Source organism: Pseudorca crassidens, chromosome 4, assembly GCF_039906515.1.
Source record: "Pseudorca crassidens isolate mPseCra1 chromosome 4, mPseCra1.hap1, whole genome shotgun sequence".
In the NCBI taxonomy this organism is placed as follows: Eukaryota; Metazoa; Chordata; class Mammalia; order Artiodactyla; family Delphinidae; genus Pseudorca; species Pseudorca crassidens.
This window is the reverse complement of record NC_090299.1, coordinates 118,010,844-118,030,718: the sequence shown is the minus strand read 5'-3', so window position 1 is coordinate 118,030,718 and position 19,875 is coordinate 118,010,844. Positions and strand designations below refer to the sequence as shown.

Here is a 19,875-nt window from a genome sequence, read left to right as displayed (position 1 = left end):
ATATTTCCCTGTTAAGAAATTAACCGTATTTGGTTATCTTGCTCCAAATTAACCAGAGAACTTCATGCATTTCCAAAATAAATTTAAAAAAAAATACCCAAACAAACCAAAACCAAACCAAAAATATCTTAAAGAACAATATGCTATGTTTCTTTATAAAAATTTAAATTTAATTATTAACAGGTGAAGATTTTTATCTCCTTTTACTTTTAGCTATAGTCTGGCAGTGTCCTCCAACTGTTCAGTGTACACACTGTGCTTTGGCACCTTGCTTTTCGTAGGGTTGGGCAAACGTGCAGGGACATATCTGCAGTGTACTTCAGAACAGGCTTCTCAAGAACATTTCACGGAACTCAGTAGGGAACGCCATTACAGGGCTTTCTTCACTTCAGAATATAATCTTCTTCAAACACTGGCAAAGGCCTCTAGAATTCTTTCTGTGCTCCTGTTCTTCTTAGTAAGGATAAATGGGAGATAATTCTTATTTTAATAAAGACAATTAATAAATAAATTATAATAAATATTTTATATATAATTTATTACATACAAACATATAATAAAAATAAATTATTATAAAACTATAATAACTCCTTATAAAGTTTTTCTTGAGTATGAAAATCATAGAATACATGAAATTATCAGTGAAGTTTTATAAACAGGTGAAGTTGTCATAAGGTACTAAGTAGAAGCAAATGTATGAGTGTTTAGTTGAAAGATATTTAAAATAAAAATATGTGGATTTAGGCCCAATGACAGTGTTTCTTTTTCCTCCTATTACTCTACTCCAATGACTTTTTAGTTCAGTCATTTGACAGTTAAATGAATACAGTGTTCCAGGTATAGATCTAGATGCTCTAGGTGCTAAACATACAGCAGTGAAGATAAGAGAGACAAATCCCTGCCCATGCGATGCTCATGTTCTACTGGGAAGAGAAAGGCAGTCTACAAAATAGGTAGGTCAATGTTTAGAATGTCAGATAGTAATAAGTGCTACCAAGGAAAACAAAACGAAGACGAAAGATAAAAAATACTGGTCAGTGCAGAGTGGGTAGGGTTACTTTTTTAAATAGGTTTAGCAGGAAAGGCCTCACTCAGAAAGAGAAATTTTATGAAGTATGTACCCATCTCTGATTTGGCCAGGCAAGGAACATGATACTTCTAGAAAGGAATATAGAAATGTTAGAAATGATGATTCCTAAGAAAGATCATTCTGCTAAAAGCACTTTGTTCTTTCAGTACGTGAAATAAAGGCAGGAGCAAGATTAACCACATGACCAATGCAATCTATTTTTATGATAGCAAAGAGGATGAGAAATACCATAGGCAATGGAAGATGGATGGACACAAGCAATGAAACAACTGCATGGGAAGTTTTAATAGTTTTTTGTTTTCATATATTGAATATTTATATTTCCCTTATCCTCCCTCCAGTCCCTAAAATACAATAAATACATTGTGGAGAAATTCCCACTTACTTTGCCAATTTGAGGGAATCCTACTCCCCATTCTTGACTGGAATATGGGGGTTCACATTTATGTTACCTAAAAAGGATTTCCAAATTCAAATAATATTTTGTAAATGGCATCCTACCTGCTATGTGTGTATGTGCATATGTTTGTGTATGTACATATGTTTGTATGCATGTATGTATATAAATCTAGGGAAATAAATTTCTGGAACTTGTTAACAGAAAGGAAATTCACTGACAGCTAAATGCAAATTCCACGTTGTTGCTTGTAATACTAACTACAAGCAGTCAATGAAGAACGCTGGAAATGCTGTGGAAAGTAATGTAAAATAGTGAAGCAACCCCAATTAAGTTTTTAATAATAAAGAAGACAATCCATTTAGAAAATGAACACAATTCTAGGAAGTGATAGCTGTTATGATTGTGGGGCCATGACAGATGTTGATTCACATCTGTGTGTTTTAATGGGTTGGAATAAAAAAAAGGAACTGCATCAGATTCCTGCCTGAAAATGTTTGAACTAAAATGGAAATACCTGTGATGGTCTGTTTCTAAAGATAAGATTTTTGATTGGTTATTAATAGGAGTTAGGATTTATAAGGGATCAAAGAAAGAACAGAGGAGAAATACTCAGAGGAAAATCAAAGACAATGAAGGTGTTAAAACAAGGGCATAGAAAAGGGGAATACAAGAATATATAGTGGGGAATTTACTTTTTAAACTAATAAACCTTGACTTATTTAACATTGTAATGCTATTTTCTAGATTAATTTAGATTACCTAGATTATTTATTCACCAGATAATATGGATTAGCATTTTTTCATCTTTAAGTGTTGTTTGTACGTGTTGTGTGTGTGTGTCCCACACACAGTCTCTGATGTTTTTGTTTGAACAAATATCAAAATGAATTACTTTCTACGAATAAGTATTATAAAAACAGGCTCACAGTTCCAATGAGAACGGTAGACATTTTTCAATACACACCATAACTAAGTATACAGAATAGCAAAGCACTTTAATCACAAGTTTTAAAAATATTTTGAGGGATTTCCCTGGTGGTCCAGTGGTTAAGACTCCATGCTCCCCGAGTAGGGGGCCTGGGTTTGATCCCTGGTCAGGGAACTAGATCCCATGTGCTGCAACTAAGACCTGGCACAGCCAAATAAGTAAATATTTTAAAAAAATATTTTGAAACAGTTTTATTTCCATATGCATATTCCATGCTGCAAGGTTGCTTCAGAAGAGATAATCTTGTGTTTTTTGATATGTTATAACAATTACCCTGTATATATATATATATATATATATATATATATATATATATATATATATATATATATATGAAAGTATTGGATAGTGTTGTGATTGTTTTTCTCAGTAATTCCTCAATAATTGGAAACTACTGAAGGCCTAAAGCATTCCTTAGATTGACTGCATTTCTCCGATGTTGAAAATCATTTTGTTTTGTTTATTACTTCGTGTTTCTATACCACTTATGAACTTTATTGAAATTCATTAGTTCATGTTTTAAAGATGTACACATCTTAAATTTGTTTTTGTGAATGGTTGCATCCATCCAATGAGTAGAGGTCTGTTATCTATATTTTTTATTTTTATTTCCCACTGGCACTTTAGTACAGAATATTTAGCTGAAAGACAATTTTGAGTTATTTATGTATGTAATCTATTTGCATAAAACAAAGGTTTTTTCCTTTTAACATTTACTTATGCTAGAAGGTAAACTTCTTTACTACCTAATATATAAAATAACTAAAGCAGGAAACAAAAAAGTTAAAAAATCATTTTTATAACTTAAAATACATTTGCCATTAAATTCATCATTGCTATCATCCAAGATATACCTTTCCCCACACATACCATTGGAGCATTAGTTTAAATAATATTTGAGTGTGAAATAGAAGAAAAAAAACTAAAGTAACAACACAAAAAAATCTTGACTTAGAATACCTCCTTAACATAGAACATCTCCTTGACTTAAACACCACCTTTTCATTTAGAGGAAGACATAGCCTTGCTAAGTCTTGCTGGTTATTTCACTGCTGCCTTACTTTTCTTACATGGCTTTTCCTCTTTTTTGTTTAGTTACATTACAACCCTATATTTACTAAGGAGAATCACACTCTAAAGCAATATCACAATCATATATCTTTTGTGACTCTTTTCTCTGCCTAAGAATTTGAGCTTTTTAATTGCATTTTAACCTGAAGACAGATTACATGTCCTTTCTGAATACGTTTTTGAATGTTCTATGAGACAGTTCTAGAAAATTTTTCCGACTTTTCTATATCCACCATAGCACTAATATGTGACTTTGAGTTGGAATAAGTGCTTGTTTAAATATGCTTTTTAAATAATTAATTTTCTCCCCTTTTCTTTCTCTCCTTCTTCTGTCCCTTCCACTGTCTCTTCTCCAGATTATTAGTTTATTAAATGTCTTCACACCCCAGAAAACGCTGGAGGAGTTCCAAGATGTGTAAGTAACAAAACTCATGAAGGAAGGGGGAGCATAACATTCAAATAACTCAAGTGATATTAACAAAAATCAGATGAATGAAATCCCTTGTAGAGATCAAAGGGAGGTAAGAACTGGCGGCAAATGAAAGGGATCCAGTGACAGGAGAGAAGGTTCTGTTTCTGCCGCTTCTTCCTGGAAAGACACTTCTGCTACTTTCTGGCCTTATGGCTCTTTGTGCTTTGTTGCCCCATGTTCTTTAGTTCAGTCAGAATCAGGGAAGACTTACTAGTTATTCTATATTTTTACTTATTTTTAATTTATTCTGTGAACTTTCTAGAATGAGTCAATTCACTTTGAGAAATATTAATGACGGACACAATAAAAAATCATCCTTAATCTTTCTTTCTATTTTTGTGGTACCTTTGATTTTGTGCAAAAAAACCTTCCAGAAGTATAATGACAATAAGCAGAGGAGAGGAAGTGACTCCTAGCACGTTGTCTTATTTAACACAGATACCTTGCGTTTAATGGAAGATGCTATTCTGAATTTTTTTTCTTATTTGTAATCATAATACACGGGAAAGAGTTCAGGGAATTCAGGGAAAAATGAGAACAAGATGAAGGTACAAAATATATGGACAGGAACCACACACTAATAAATGCTACTTCTATTAGCATCTTTGTGGTAGAGTTACCATGGCTAACGTGCATGCAATACTTGGAGGTTTTTCATATACTTAATTCAGTCAAAAGTTGAGCTGGGAAGTTCGGAAACTTATAGATTTAGGAGAGGATCCTGACTTGTTTGAAGGACTTCACATGTCTTGTGATTTGGAACTTACAATGTGGATTTACCTTGCAGTTACTTAGTAATGGAACTGATGGATGCCAACTTGTGTCAGGTGATTCAGATGGAGTTAGACCACGAGCGAATGTCTTACCTGCTATACCAAATGTTGTGTGGCATCAAGCACCTTCACTCTGCTGGAATTATTCACAGGGTAAGAATACTTAGTCCAGAATTATAATGAAGATGCTTGTGGAGAAGAGAAAGAGCAACTGTAGGTTATTTTCTTTATGTAGGGGAGCTTGGTTAAATATAATGTACTTCATTTATTTTACTATAGAATTAGCACATAGTTTACTAATGTGTAGGAGGAGACTTTAGCACACTGTAGTTGGTTTTGTTTAACATTTTGTTTCAGCTCATTGAGAGTCAGCTTCCAAGGCTTCTCAGAAATTCTGACTGGCAGAGTCATATGTGCAGCTGAAACAAGGCAGTTCATTTCCAATGTTTCTGGTCACATAAAGACAGCAGCCCTGACCTGCTCTTCTGTCTGGCCTAGAAATGAAGTATAAACTAAAAGGTTTATGTTGCCATAAGGAGAAACCTAACATGACAATAAATGATGTTTTTTTTCTAAAAACCTCTTTCCAAGATGAGACTAAATTGTAAAAATGATACAATTCTCTTCTGGGTTTAAAAAAGTTTCTGAGGATGTTAAAACAAAGAAATCCCAAAACTAATTGTAAACTTCTTTTGGGAAGTACTCTTTTGCTTTACATAGGGCTCTACAGTCAATGGCAGGCGGGCACCCATCAGTGCTATTGCAAGACTGCCATGTTGATTGAGTAGATGGAAATCACATGTTCCATTTGATGCTAGCTTTTAATATCTTCTCTTGTTCCTATTGTCAGGACTTGAAACCAAGTAACATTGTAGTCAAGTCTGATTGTACATTGAAAATCCTAGACTTTGGACTGGCCAGGACAGCAGGCACAAGCTTCATGATGACTCCTTATGTGGTGACACGTTATTACAGGGCCCCCGAGGTTATTCTGGGAATGGGCTACAAGGAGAACGGTAAGGATGCTTCTGAGTACCAGCCAAAGAAACTGTGAAGAAAATGAGTACGTGTTTTAGATAGCCAAGAGTAATGTTCTCTCTCATGTATATGAACTTTTTAAAAAATAAGGCTGCCAGCTTTCATATTCAGAGGTTTTTTAAAAAATATTACTACGAAGAACCACTCATTAAACATGTAAAGGATGTTTCTGAGAAGTAAGCTTGGTTAGAAGAACACTGAAATGTCATAGCTAAAAAGAATTGTAAATGGAGTCTGATTAAACAGTCAAGTAGATACTGATTAACATACATGCTATAGATATTGAGAAAAATTGCTATTTAGGTGGCAGCTCAGCTCAAAGTGAGTATAAACAGGAAGAAATCTATCTACTGCATTTAGCCATTTGGCTTTATGTCACTTCTTAGATTGATGGCTCTAGTCTTAGGAAAAGACAAATAAAAAGATACCACAAATCCTTGGAGCAAGAATATTCACAAATGCTCAATGCACAGTCAATTTAGAATAATACAAATTGTTCAAGTTGGATAAGAATTTCTTTAATACTTTAAAGTGTTCCATAAGTAATAGTTAAGGTAGCAATTGCCTAGTAAGTTTTTATAAATCCTAAAACCATAGAGAGAGAAAAGTATAAATTTTACGCTATTGATTTTATGAAGAAAATCTAGTATTCATGAACACTTTAAAAGAAAAGGTAGAATCTTCAAAATGTAGTCCAATTTGATTTTATTAAAATGAAGGATTTATAAAAATACTTATTAGAAAGCATTGCAATATATTATTTTGAAAAGAATATCTCTAATAAGTAATGAGGTGTATTAAAAAACACATCCACTATATTTAGGAATTAAACTTGTCTTAAATTAGAATTGTATATATACACTCAGTGTACCTTTCATACTAATTTTGATATTCTATTCTATTTAGTTCCTGGCAATCTATAAGTTTTATAGAAATAATTATCATTATATTTTTATGTATAGGTGCTACAGAGTACTTTTATGAAAATTCCCTGGCCACCAAAGTTTTAAAAAATTTCTTTGTGCCCTTCCAGATTAGAAGAGAGCCAATACTTTTGTGCATTTGTGCAGAGGAAGGGAAAGGGTTCTTAGGAAGGTCAGGTTTACTTTGTTGGACAATGGCAGAATTCTAATCCATTTTGACTTGGAAGAGGAAAATCTAGTCCTCTTCCCAAGGCAATACCACACCTAACTTATTTGGAAAAGAAGATAGTTGTATACATTCTTCATAAGTTATTTTTAAAAAATCAAAGTGGGAACAAATTAAAAAATTCAAGAAATCAGGAATCTACAAGAATCTGGGGGGAGGGTGTTCTGAATTTGCTCATGGATTTTCAGACCTTTGCTGTACAGATGGCATGTGATCTCATCCCTTGTTCTTCCCTCACTAGAAAGGATTGCAAGTTCCTGCCTTAGTTTTTTGGCTTCTCCTGATCCATGCAGAAAGCACACCTAGCACCCTTGTGCTGCTCTCACCTCTATACCGGATAAAGGTTATCATGCAGAGGAACCTGCTTGCTCTGACAACAGGCATGCCCAGCTACCCTGTGCACCGAACCCTGCCTTCCTTCCCCAAGGAGCATTTTAGCCTAATGTTTCTGCCCCAGAGTTCCCTTTGTCCTTACTAAAAAGCGAGTTGGAAGAGGGTAAAGATGAGTAAGAGAAGGTGAAGCCTGTTTTGTTAACAAGTATGACAATTGAGGAACATATGTGTGTAACAACTTTTTAACACTTTAATAATACTTTATTTATGTCATGACTCCTTTATACATGTGCAAATTATTTATGCATCTTTTTCTTGAAATATTTCAAGAAATATTTCTTGAAATATTTCAAACAGAAACAAAAACTGGTATTTATTTACAAGAATAACTTCTGAAGGAAAAACTAAGTCTTGAATACCAGGGATTCCAATATTTCTGCCTAAACCATGGTTCCAGCCATTTCCTAGTTTCTTGGATTTGGTTGCATGTACCTTATTTTGGACCAAGAAAAAGGGGGTCTCTAGTTGCCCTATTCTGTGTAACTGAATAGAATAGAAAATGGAAACAGCCATCCTTAAGGGTCTATTAAGATTATTTTCTCTGCATCCAGCAAATGACATCGAAAACCCTTTGGTGGCTTTTAGCTGTCACCTGGCATGGAGATACTTTTGATTAAGCTACTGCTTTTCCATGCTACCATTTTATGGCACTAAAGGGCAATCTAAGGCACTCATAAAGTAACTTTAAAAATTAATTTGAGTTCTTATACTAGATGTTGTTTATGTGATATTATATTTCTGGTTTTAACTCACCTTTTTGGCCAACTTTTGGTGGGAGACAAAATTTGTACCTTCTAATCAAACGCTTCTTTTTCCTTCTCCTTCAGAGATCAATTATCTTAGTTAACTTTACTTTCCTCCCTTTTCTTCACTTCCCTCTCTCTTATTCTAGTGGATATATGGTCTGTGGGATGCATTATGGGAGAAATGGTTCGCCACAAAATCCTCTTTCCAGGAAGGGACTGTATCCTTGTACCTTTTTGCTGCAGCCTTACCTGTTTTGTTCTCTCTCCCTTTAAACACATAATGATTTTGCCAGGAGAGTAAAGATAGAAGCAAAAAGTTGGGTAAGTGGTATAACTGTGACTAAAAAAAAAGTGATTATTTCTCTAATCTGACCAGTACTGAAGACTACATACCTCAATGGTTTGTTTTAATTAAATTTTCAATGGGTTTTTTTCTTCTTAAACTTTCTTATCTGTAACTCAAAATAGCAGTAACTATTTGCAAGTATTATCCATCTCCCTTCTAAAACCATTTTATGCTGCAACAAATTTAGGCATAATTATTTCTCTACTTGCTGACATCTTAAGCTTCTGTCCACGCCTTTATTGATTTGAATTACTCTTGACACTATATCCAGTCTTAAATAGTTTAATATAGGACATCTTCCTTCAAACAAGAACTTCCACATTTAAAAATCATAATTATTATTCAAATTGCAGGAGGTCAGGTGGGTTTAAAATAGGCTTGCCTCATCTGACTTAGAGATGTGACTTAGACATGCTTTTCCAATGAAATTTAGAATTAAAGAAATGAAATATACAATGTGAGAAGTATAGTCAATTAAAAAAAAAAAGCAAGTTGATTTGTGTTCTACCACTTAGTCTTCTACTAGATTCCATCAGAAATTTCTTGAACAGGTATCTCTGATTTGGAATTATTAAAAGAGCTGGTATATTTCTGAAAGGATCAAAAGTTCACTCTTTAACAAAGGCACATATATGTGTTTATAATATATCAATAAGAAAGTTTACATATTAAAGAAAAAATATTTTTATAAATACAGAAATACCCTGTTAAACACAATTGTGCAAATCTAAGTACAACAGCTGAGAACTTTAACAATGATAATGCAAGAGTGAGTTCAATATATTTATTACATTGGAAGGTTTTTAGAAATTGGCAGTAAACATGTGATCCATAACTATTAAGTATTGTATTTGACTAATAAGAAAGCTCTATTAAGAACTCTTATAATGTAAGAAAGATTATTATTGTTATTTAGTAGGAATAGAAGAAAAGGCCAATGATAAAAAAAATCTGACAATAAAAAGTTGATGCCACAATGACCATGCATTTAATGTAGGCATTTGTTTATTCTGCTGTATATGAATAAGATATTCTCTAAATTCCAATAGTAATATAATAGTAATGACATCTTCTACAACTATACTATCCAATAGGTAGCCACTAGCCACATTAGCTCTTGAAATATGGTTAGTCTGAATTCAGAGGTGTTATATGTGCAAAATGCCTACTGGATTTTGAAGATATAAAAAGAAAACATGTAAAATATCTCAATTTTTATATTGATTATGTATTTAAATGATAATATTTCATTTTACTTTAAATTAGTTATTGAATTTATTTTGAGGATCAATTACATACAAATCAACTACATACAAAGTTCGTTTGAACAATATTGTAATTCACATTCGTATGTATTGATTTCATACAAAAGTAGGAATTTGTGTGTGTGTGCATGTGTGTGTGCTTTTGTCTTTGGGGTACAGTACATTTCAGATTGAAAAAACCCAGAACTTCTCAATCAATTCCCAAAGACAAAATGTTACAAAATATCTCATTCCCGTGTGACATTGTTGTTACAGTCACTTGATTCCCATGTAGCATGGTTCTCTGAGATCTAATTTAGCTATTCAGGCATTTATCAGGGTTCTTTTTCTCTTATTTTAGCAGTATTAAATTTAAAAGCCAATAAAATTAGGAAAAATTAAAACACTTTTGAACCCAAAATACCCTTCAGATAAACAAGCAAAGATAATAGCACCATATTGATAATTCTACATTCTTCCAGAAATTGTTCTCTTGGAGGTCAGTTTTTCCTTTTATCCTAGTTTATTTTTTAGAAAAATGTTTAGAACTTTTAAGTAAATTGTGCAAATATCAATACATAAAATATATATCCTTGATAAATATGGTTCTAGAAATTAAATAAACCCCAATACACAAAATGTAGATTGTGATAAAGGTTTGTATTCTGTATTCCTTTATCTCCTGTGATGATTATGTAAACTACTGGTATCCGATAGCCTAGTGCCATATATTGCTGGCCTATAAGTCAGTGGGGAAGTTACATAAAGTCATTATAGTGGAAAATATCTTGCTTAAGTTAAATTTTACTTAAATATGGGTAAATAACTTTCAGATGAAATGCATTGGAATTCATTTTGCCTATAATTAAAATTATAATTTAATGTCTTAGTCATGACTATATTTAAAAATTAAACTAAACCATAGAAATCCCTATTAAACAATGGATTACATGTACTATATGTTTTTGAGTGGAATTGTTTCATTAATTTTTATATGAAGTTATTATCATTTTGTGATTAGAGCTTACTACCAATAATAAAGGGATCAGAGCATTGAAGCAACTTCACTAGGCCATGATGATCAGACACAAGTTTGGGGGCTGATGGAGATTATTTATAGGGAGAAGAATCATACCAATATTTTAACATATTGAAATGATTCCAGCATTTACTGGAAGTAATATCAGATTTTAGTATATGCTAGTTTATACCTTGACTACTTCCAAAATTCTTCAGAGACTTAAAAAAACAATCTAAGTGAATAATTCACTTAGAATTATTCAGAGTAATTTCTGTTGAATTTCTCTGAAGCTGAAAAATGATGTTATAATACTCTATCATCATAATCAACATTATTCCTCTCTCTGAACAGAACTTTTTAATGCTCTTTTTTTAAAATCTGGACCCTAAGTAAAAGTAGTAAAACACCTTGAAAAATTGGGAAAATCTTATGAAATTATCATTGACGACCAAAGTTTTAGCTATTTTCCTCTGTTAAAATTGTATTTAACATTTTGGATTTTGAGAAACATTGTGTGGGTTTCTTGACTATTGATACGATCCAGATGGTATCACAAGGTAGTTTCTTGATGACTAAAAGTGTTGGAACCTACATACATACATATTTACTTTTCGATTTATTAGTTTGCTAGCTTTTTTAATATCCAAAGGAACCTTTATAAAGTGTTTGTTTTTCTTGTGTAAAGAGTTTCTTAATTATATAAACATATACTATTATACACTCAATTTTCATTATGGTTTTATGATTAAAACCTATTTCATAGCATATATGCTGACAAAATATATAGTATCATTAATAATTCTTGGGCCCATGATGAATTTCAAGCCAGAGAACAATGAATATGCCAGGTCCATTATTTTATTTACATAGTCCAATGATCATATAAGAGGCATCAGTGACTTTATATTTCATTAAGATTTTGGTTTTTTAAATAATAACTTACAGTAAAGCAGTTTTATGATACTTCCTTAGAAGTTTTTTTTTGTTTTTTGTTTTTTTAAAGGACTATCTAGTTCCTGACTCCTTCCATCCACCCCACAACCCAACCAGGGCATGCTGTTTTCTTGATTACTGAAGTCTCATATAATACCAGTATAGTTTTCATATAATACCAGTTCTTTCCTTAAGCCTGCTTCTTTCAAATATATTTTTCTACCTTATGTTTTCCATTCTACTTCAAATGGTAACACCTTTTTTGAGCAAGGTCTGTGATATTCCTTTATTTTGAGTTCTGGCCAAAGTTCTCTGGACCTGGGAAATGTTAAAAATAGGCACACCGTATTCATTTGAAACTTCTGGACCTCAAGCATATTATCTCCAATTAAAGCTGACAGATTGCTAAAACACGACCTCTTGCCTTTCCCTCTGAGAACATGAGAAATTTCAGTTAGAAAGAAAAGGATGTACATATAATCTTTCCAAGAAGCCAGGTTATTAAGGAACAGAGAATGATTTACCAAAAATATATTTGAAGAAATGAAGAAAACATCCTCAGATTAACTGACTATCATATCTTTTCTAAACCTGAACAAATGAAAATTGGGAATAATCAAAGTAAGGTGAACAAAAATTGGAGGTTGTGGATTATTATATCCATCTAGTACAGATAGATATTCTTAATCCTTCTTCTCTCTTTGAAATAACTCTGCTTACTTCCTAATAAACTTTTGCAACTAATACATTGCTATATTCTGCATCTTCTATCTAATATTACGGTAGTACAATGTTATCTCAAATAATATATAATTTATGACTTTAAATAAAATTGGGATGTAAAAATTAGTCATTCTTTCACGCCCATAAACAAATTGCCAATAATCACAAACATTTGAAAAAATAAGAAAAATTTTTTCTTTGTATTTGCTAAAAAGAATATATTTTCACCATGAATTTGTGAATACTCTTCTCTATTATTATTACTTTGAGAAAATCAGAGTAAGGTGGGAATCACTAGAATGGGAGCTGGAGATTCTGAGGTGATCTGAACAGATGCGAGGAGGACAGAGTTATAAGAGCAAAATCCCTCTCCCAAGAAATTTAGAGTAGGCCAGAATGTAACAAAGGGCAGGATAAGGCATGAAGGTGTTAAAAGAAATTGAGAGAGATACACAGAAAGGGGGCAGAAAGTAAGGGAAGACACAGAGAACAGGCTTTGGGGGTGGAACAGAAGGAAGAAATTGAGGAGATGGACCTTGACTCCTTGATGCCTTGGAGAGGAGCTATTAAGTGACCATGGACAAAGCTCCACTAGGACTGCTGCGTCCCCCAGGAGTCCCCTATCTCCCGGAAATGGATATAGAAAGGTTTAAAAGCATATTATTTTTCCTTATCCCTCTACAGTTCTGTAGGCAGAGTACTGAAAGATCTTCAAAAATAAAGTGAACTACTTGAGGGGGTAAAACTGCAAACAACAAAACACATTCCTTAGTCACTACTTGTTCTATTCCATTCAAACTGCCCTTGGCCCGATTGGCCCTTAGGACAAAGTTTGTGAACAGTGATACCTATTATGGACTCTTTCTCCCTTCAGCAGTCAAATGAGTCTCCAGCGCATAAGGGCTACAAGAACTTACTCTGTTCCTCTTAGCTTTAGTCATGTGACATCTCCTACCAACTTCAATTTACTTTATAAAATACCTCCTTTGCCTGCCTTACAGGATTGCTGTGATGATATCATTTGATATATATAAAACATTAGATGTTTACAAACATGCACATACCTGTAAATACCTTTAAAAGATAAGGAACTTCAGTTTTTATGGTATGAACTTAGTCTGGGGGCACTCCGGCCCAAATAACCTTCAAATTGAATTAGGTAAACTAAAAAAAATAGAAATAACCAAAAGACCACCTAGAATAAAAAAATTTCTCAAGTGATGAGAAACCAAAATTATCTGTGAATTAGTAAAAGGAAAGAAAATGAATAGTTTGTCACTTACTAAAGCACTTCTTCAAGTTGATGTGCAGAATGAAGTGAGGATAATTACCCGAATCTTCAGGGAGCTTGTAATTAATTTGGTGATAATGTGAGACATTCAGAGCCAGCATTTACTATTTATTCATCAGAACATGAAAAGTTTAAAGAAAAAAAAATTTTTTTCAACATCAGGATTTCTTTAAATTCCTTATTTGTGTACATTGCAGAATTACACGATTTTAAAGATGACAATTTAAAATATTTTGTTGCAGTAAAAAATTGTCTTTTTATGAAAGAATATTTTGAAAATTCATTAGTCTACAGTTTTATTTATAATTTAACATAAAGCTAAAGATATTCTCCTCTGTTGTAAGTTTAAATGATTTTCTTCTGTTTTGTTAAAAAAGCAAATCAGTGATATAACATTTATAAAATAAAGGTTAGCCATTAATATGATGCCATAGAAATCATAAAGAAAGAAAAGCAAGTTAAACAGGTAGTCTCAAGGAGAAAATCTTCCTCTGTTTCCTGGAATTAGAATATTTAGCATTGTTTTCTGTGAATGTTTTTTTTTTTTTTTTACTGAGATTCACAAGTGCAAAGTAGGTACATTCACATTTTATTTATACATATCAGTAGCCTTTTATAATTCCATGTTTGCGCTGAAGTTTAAAACAATGTGCTTTTGTAAAATATCTAATTAACTTTTAAAACAAACTTTTCAAAGAAATGATGTTCAGATTTTAGAAAACCATATTAAATCTTCTTCCTATTGTACTTTGAAGTATTCATTGAAAGAAAATTTATCAAATCCCATTGTCTGAATCCTATGCTAAATAAAGATATAATTAGGTTAAGGAGAAAAACAGTGTAGTCTCACAATTGCGTTACCAGAGCCGCATAATCTCCTAGATAGGAAACATCTGCCAGGTTGCTGGTTAAAAGCTCACATAGTCCAAAAAATATTCCATCATAGATCACAGTCCAAGCCACTGGGGTGTGGAAGTAGCAATAAAGTGCTTTCTTTGTTTAGATTTAAACTGCCACGACCGATATTATATCATTTCTGTCACTTGGCTAGAGTAGAAAAAAGATAATTTAGTATAATCTAATGCCTGACAAATAATACACTTGAGATTTTCTCACCTAGAAAACTTATAACCATATTTTAGTAACACCAAAACTTACTTAACATTCCTTCTAAGGAAAGTGACTCAGTTTCTGCCTGTCACAGTTGCAAATGAATCTGCCTCTGGGAATACTGATGATGAGAGGGGAAATGTAATGAATCAGAACCATAAAAGCAACCAGAATTCTACCTCGGCAGCATTAGTGTACAAAACTCTTATGGAGACCCAAATACCATATCAGACTGTCTCAGAACGCATCAAAATCCAGTTTCCAACTGTGATTGAATCTGCCAATTTCTTCTAAGATCTATTCACAGTCAGTATTCATTGGAATATCTTGAAATTTTCATAGAATAATCCAGTTTCACCCTGATAAGCAGATATGCATATTAGATGAGGGAAGGCTTACTACTACCCCTCGTCCCAACAAGATTTAGTATCAAATTCTTTTATTGCCTAGTTCCTGTTTTAGTTGTGATGACTAATTAATAAAATTTGGTGCAATGGCTTTCTCTTGAGAAATCATCCTGTCTTGAGTAATAAAAATCTATATAAATTCATGTGCATATACTCTACTTTTGTAATTTATAATAATAGAGCTTATCATTTCCAGGCACAAGGCTTAGCATTTCCATGGCATAAGCATGGATAGTCTGTAGGAATAGTGAATCCTGAGGGAAGTTAAATGGAATTTGGAAATTGGAGAGATTTCCAGGGCATTATTACTCAGAAAAGATACATTAAATAAAGAAAACGGAATTCAGTATATTCATCAGTAGTTCAGATTTTGAGTTTATATCTCTCTGCATTATTTTTATGTGAAAGCTTTGTGATCTATTGTCTATTTTAGCTTCTGACATGAAGATAAACTTCCAAAACTGTTCTCCTTTTACTTTGAAATATCTGTATCCAGCAGAGCCACACAAATGAGAACTGGGAGATATAGCAGTTATTAAACCAACAACAGTCTAGAACCAACTGATATTGAAGCAATACCAGGACAAAGGTTCCATGTAGGTCATCTGTTGTTATTGTTGTTGCTGTTGTTTAAAGGCATAGCTGAGGGAGAGTGAAAATCAAAGGATTTTAATCTGAAAGATGAAAATTTTCCAGTTTTAGAATCGTGGTTGGAGATCATAGATTATATTCACATATTTTAAGATTATTATTTGGATTAGGGAACAGGGTAATTCCTGTTTAGATAATGGAGAGAAGTTCCATAGAGTCAGCTGTGATGTGGAATGCCTTTCTAAGTGGTTTCAGCAGTGAAAAGTATTGCCCAGTGAGTAAGCTTCCCTCATTGGAAAAATTTTCTTAATTATATATATAAATACAAGATACAATATAATATTATATAAATATAAAATAAATGAGCCTTTGCTATATATATTTAATTCCAACATATAATTTATATATGTATATATGTATATAATTTATATATGTATATATTTATACACATACTTATATATGTATATGAATATGTTATATATATATAATACATGATGATACATAACTAACATTTATTGAGAACTTACTATGTACCAGGCAATGTGGAAGGCTCTTTACCAGGCATAATCCTTTTTACATGATAAATACTGTCTATCATCCACATTTTAGAGGATGAAAAGAGAGATGAAGTAACTTGAAGTAACTTAGAAAGCAATGGAGTTGGTTCTGCAGGAGAAAAAAATGAGTTTCTGCCAGAAATAACAGAAGAGATTTTTTTTGCATTAAATAAAAAATAGAAATAGAAGTTTTCTAACTAGCAGATAGGTTTGTGGCAGAAATAGCCTTTTCCAAATGTTTGAATGGATGCAGGCAAGAGAAAACTTGCTTACTGAGTTTATAGCTGTATATTTTTTACTTATCTCTCCCACAATATCTATAAAAAATAGATACATGGTAAATAACAACTTAGACTGGTCACTTTGGACAGTATGGTAAGAATATTTGCAATTCAAAAGCAAATACCATTTCAGAGATTTTTTTTCTCCTTTAATCAAGTTAAAATACCAACCTCTTGTGAGACAGATATTATCTGGAATTACAAATGCATTAATAATAAAGGGATGCACAACTGTTTGCTCTATCTTTCCCTGATATTTTTGCATGTCACTTGCTTTCCTAAAATGGAAGCAAAACTAATTTGCTTCTCTGGGTATGCTTATCACCTTCAAAGGTGTAACCATTTCTTTGAAGTGATCACTCTGTTTAGACGTTAAGTCAAACTTTGGAAACTTTGAGTTTAACCTGAGATTTTCACACTGGAAAGAATCTTATGAGGAATTCTGTAAGGTTACTGTCAAATTACAAGATGTAATTTGAAGACTAACTGGAGAAAAATTATAGTGTGCTGCTGCTATCCTAATGCCTTTCCCTATTTGTTCCCCCTCAACTTCCCTTATTCTTCTAGGTTATTTTCCCCCATAAGAATGACCTATCTTTCTTTCTGGGTTTTAATAGGAATGCGTGAGTAACCGAGTATAGTTAAAGATTTCACTTTCTTGCTTCCCCATTTTGCCCCTCCCTGAGTATCCTCTACCCTAGCTTCCTGGTTTTAAGTTCTGGATGATAACTGGCAATAGCAGAAAGACCACTGTAATTTCACCTTGAATTCCAGGTTTCTTTTGACTCACAGTCTCAGAAGAAGTGTCACCTCTTTAAGTCATGTTGTTCATTTCATGTCAAACCACCTTGTTTTGAAAGCCAGCATTTCTTACCATTATAAAGCAACCGTGCTTATGAGGATAAGACAAGGCTTCCAGTTTAGAAGCATGCTCCTTTGATGGGAGTCAATGAAACTGAACCAGCATATTCCAAACACTCATTCTTGGACTGGCATTTCACTTCTGGAAATTTATTCATATTTATAAATAAGAGTAAGTGTGTTTTATAAAAGAAACCCTTTCTTCTGAGGTTGCTGGCAGCTCAGCTTTTCTTTCTTTTTTTTCTCCAAGTATAGTATACAAAAGAATGAAAGAAAAGCCAATTTGCATATTCCCCATATTAACACAATCTAAAATAATTTACAATACAAATCAGTAGGATTCTAGCAGATGAATGCAAATTAGACCTTTTAAATCAGAAACTAAATTAATCATTGAATTATAATTGCAAAATAATATTATCATACATTAGGTGGCATTGAGTGGCATTGTTACATAGCAGAAAGGGTCCTGACATTCTTGTGTTCTTCCCATCCACTGTTTTAAAGCACTGTAAGACTGGCCTCTTATCCAGTCAGCAAAAGGTCAGACTGTTGCTCCATGGCATGGGTAGGCAAGTGTTTTCGTTTATTTGCTGTTCTATTCCTGTCTTCTTGTTTATCTTCATTTCATTTTTGTTTTCAGTTGACATGTGGTCAGTAGGGTGCATCATGGGAGAAATGATAAAAGGTGCAGTGCTGTTTCCTGGCACTGATCGTATCCTTCTTAGCAGCCAGTGGTCTCTATGGGTATCATTCTCAATCAATTCCTTTTGGTGTCCAATACAATACTGATGATGGTATATTCTCACTGCCATTAGAGGGATTCTGGAGACTCCAACGTCAAATGTTTACCAGCTGGCATTATGGTAGGGTAACCTTGTCACCTAGCAAGATCTTATGTGGATAATACAGTATCAAATATGGAACATTCAACATGCTATGAAAAGGTCTGCCTTAATTTAGTCCTATGAAATTAATGACAGTGATATACTCTTTACTGTCTTTTGTTGTAGATGTTTTAAAATTAAGTTATATTCATAGCTAGATAATAAATGACAAAATCTTTTAGTTTAAGACTAAATATTTGTGCTTTTATATCATAAAAATATTCACTTGGCATGGAAATCTTTTATCAGTTAGATTTATGTGTACTCACAAATGTAATAGGTTTATTATTAACACATAATCAGAGAGCATTCATATGAATTTCATTTTTAAATTGATATTCTAAAATTATTTTTCTCATTTACTTAATTTCTAGGAATAATAGCTCCATTCCTGCTCTTATTTTCTCCACATTATTAGCAAGTACAATAATTAAAACCTCATTAATAATAATGATTATATGAAATATCTGAAGAGAACAAATTTACATCACTTGAATTAGTAAAAGTGATCCTCTCTTAAGCAGCTAATAATTAGCAATTAAAGATTCTAGAGGCTCTGCAGTATTAAAAAGATATGGATAATGTGATTTAGTGTACGGGTTTATAATAACTTATTTTCTTTAGTTAAATATCCTCTTACATGTAGTCATTTATGAAAATATTATATCCTCACCATACTAAAGATAAAATGATCATTACTTAAATGATAATTCAAAAACAAAATCAAGCCTATAGTAATGGTGTTTTAAAGTATAATTAAAGTAAATCTAATTACTAATATTATAGCCTAATCATATTATAATTAGCCATTTGCTCTGAGGATTAATATATCACATATATATAGTTGCATACGTATATTCTCTGTATGTATTAAAGGACCAATTTACAAAATGACTGAGTTAGGCACTCAGGTTTGTAGAATAAAGATCTTAACCTGAAATGTTTTGTTTAGTTAAAAATAAAGCTGCACTACTTTTAATTCTATTCTTACTAAAAACTTTTGTCTAGTTTCATATATGGCACACATTTATTTCTAAAAAAATTATGTCTATATTGCAGTATTGTCTCCTACATATACATTTTACTAAGTAGCATCTATAAATTTGCCACATTCATGTTTATGCTCTTTAAAAGTATGTTGGTGTGGCAAAAACTAAATTCCTCCAGATTTTAAACAAACAGGACTTCTTTGATTCCCAACGAATTATAAACTTGAGTTTGGCCTTTGAATATGAACATGAAACAGTTCTTAAGTTTTGGCTAATTTTAGACATTTGATAAAAATAGACTCAATCTGTTAACTCTGTAATCTGATTTTTCAGAAGTTCATTATGCTTGAATAATTGATGACTGAAATGAATTATTTGCCACCTGTAAATTAAAATGATTGATTTTCATTACTTTTCCTTCATTTTCTGTTAAAGAAAATCAAATCAGATTTCCACAACTGAGTTATTAAGTACGGATTAACATTTCTTAGAATCTATTTTTTGGAAGAAGTTG

At 32.5% G+C, this 19,875-nt stretch overlaps 1 protein-coding gene across 15 annotated transcripts in view; it reads left to right on the top strand.

Annotated features, from left to right (window-relative positions):
* The window catches only part of MAPK10 (mitogen-activated protein kinase 10), a 623,441-nt gene that overhangs the window by 530,488 nt on the left and 73,078 nt on the right, over positions 1-19,875 (top strand). For 14 of the 15 annotated variants that reach the window (XM_067736530.1, XM_067736535.1, XM_067736536.1 and 11 more), the window contains 4 exons: positions 3,906-3,964; positions 4,809-4,947; positions 5,645-5,810; positions 8,267-8,338. In XM_067736530.1, coding sequence (XP_067592631.1) covers positions 3,906-3,964; positions 4,809-4,947; positions 5,645-5,810; positions 8,267-8,338 — 436 coding nt within the window. Of the gene's footprint in view, positions 1-3,905; positions 3,965-4,808; positions 4,948-5,644; positions 5,811-8,266; positions 8,339-18,128; positions 18,201-19,875 lie in introns of all 15 variants that reach the window. The other variant, XM_067736531.1, reaches the window with a different exon arrangement.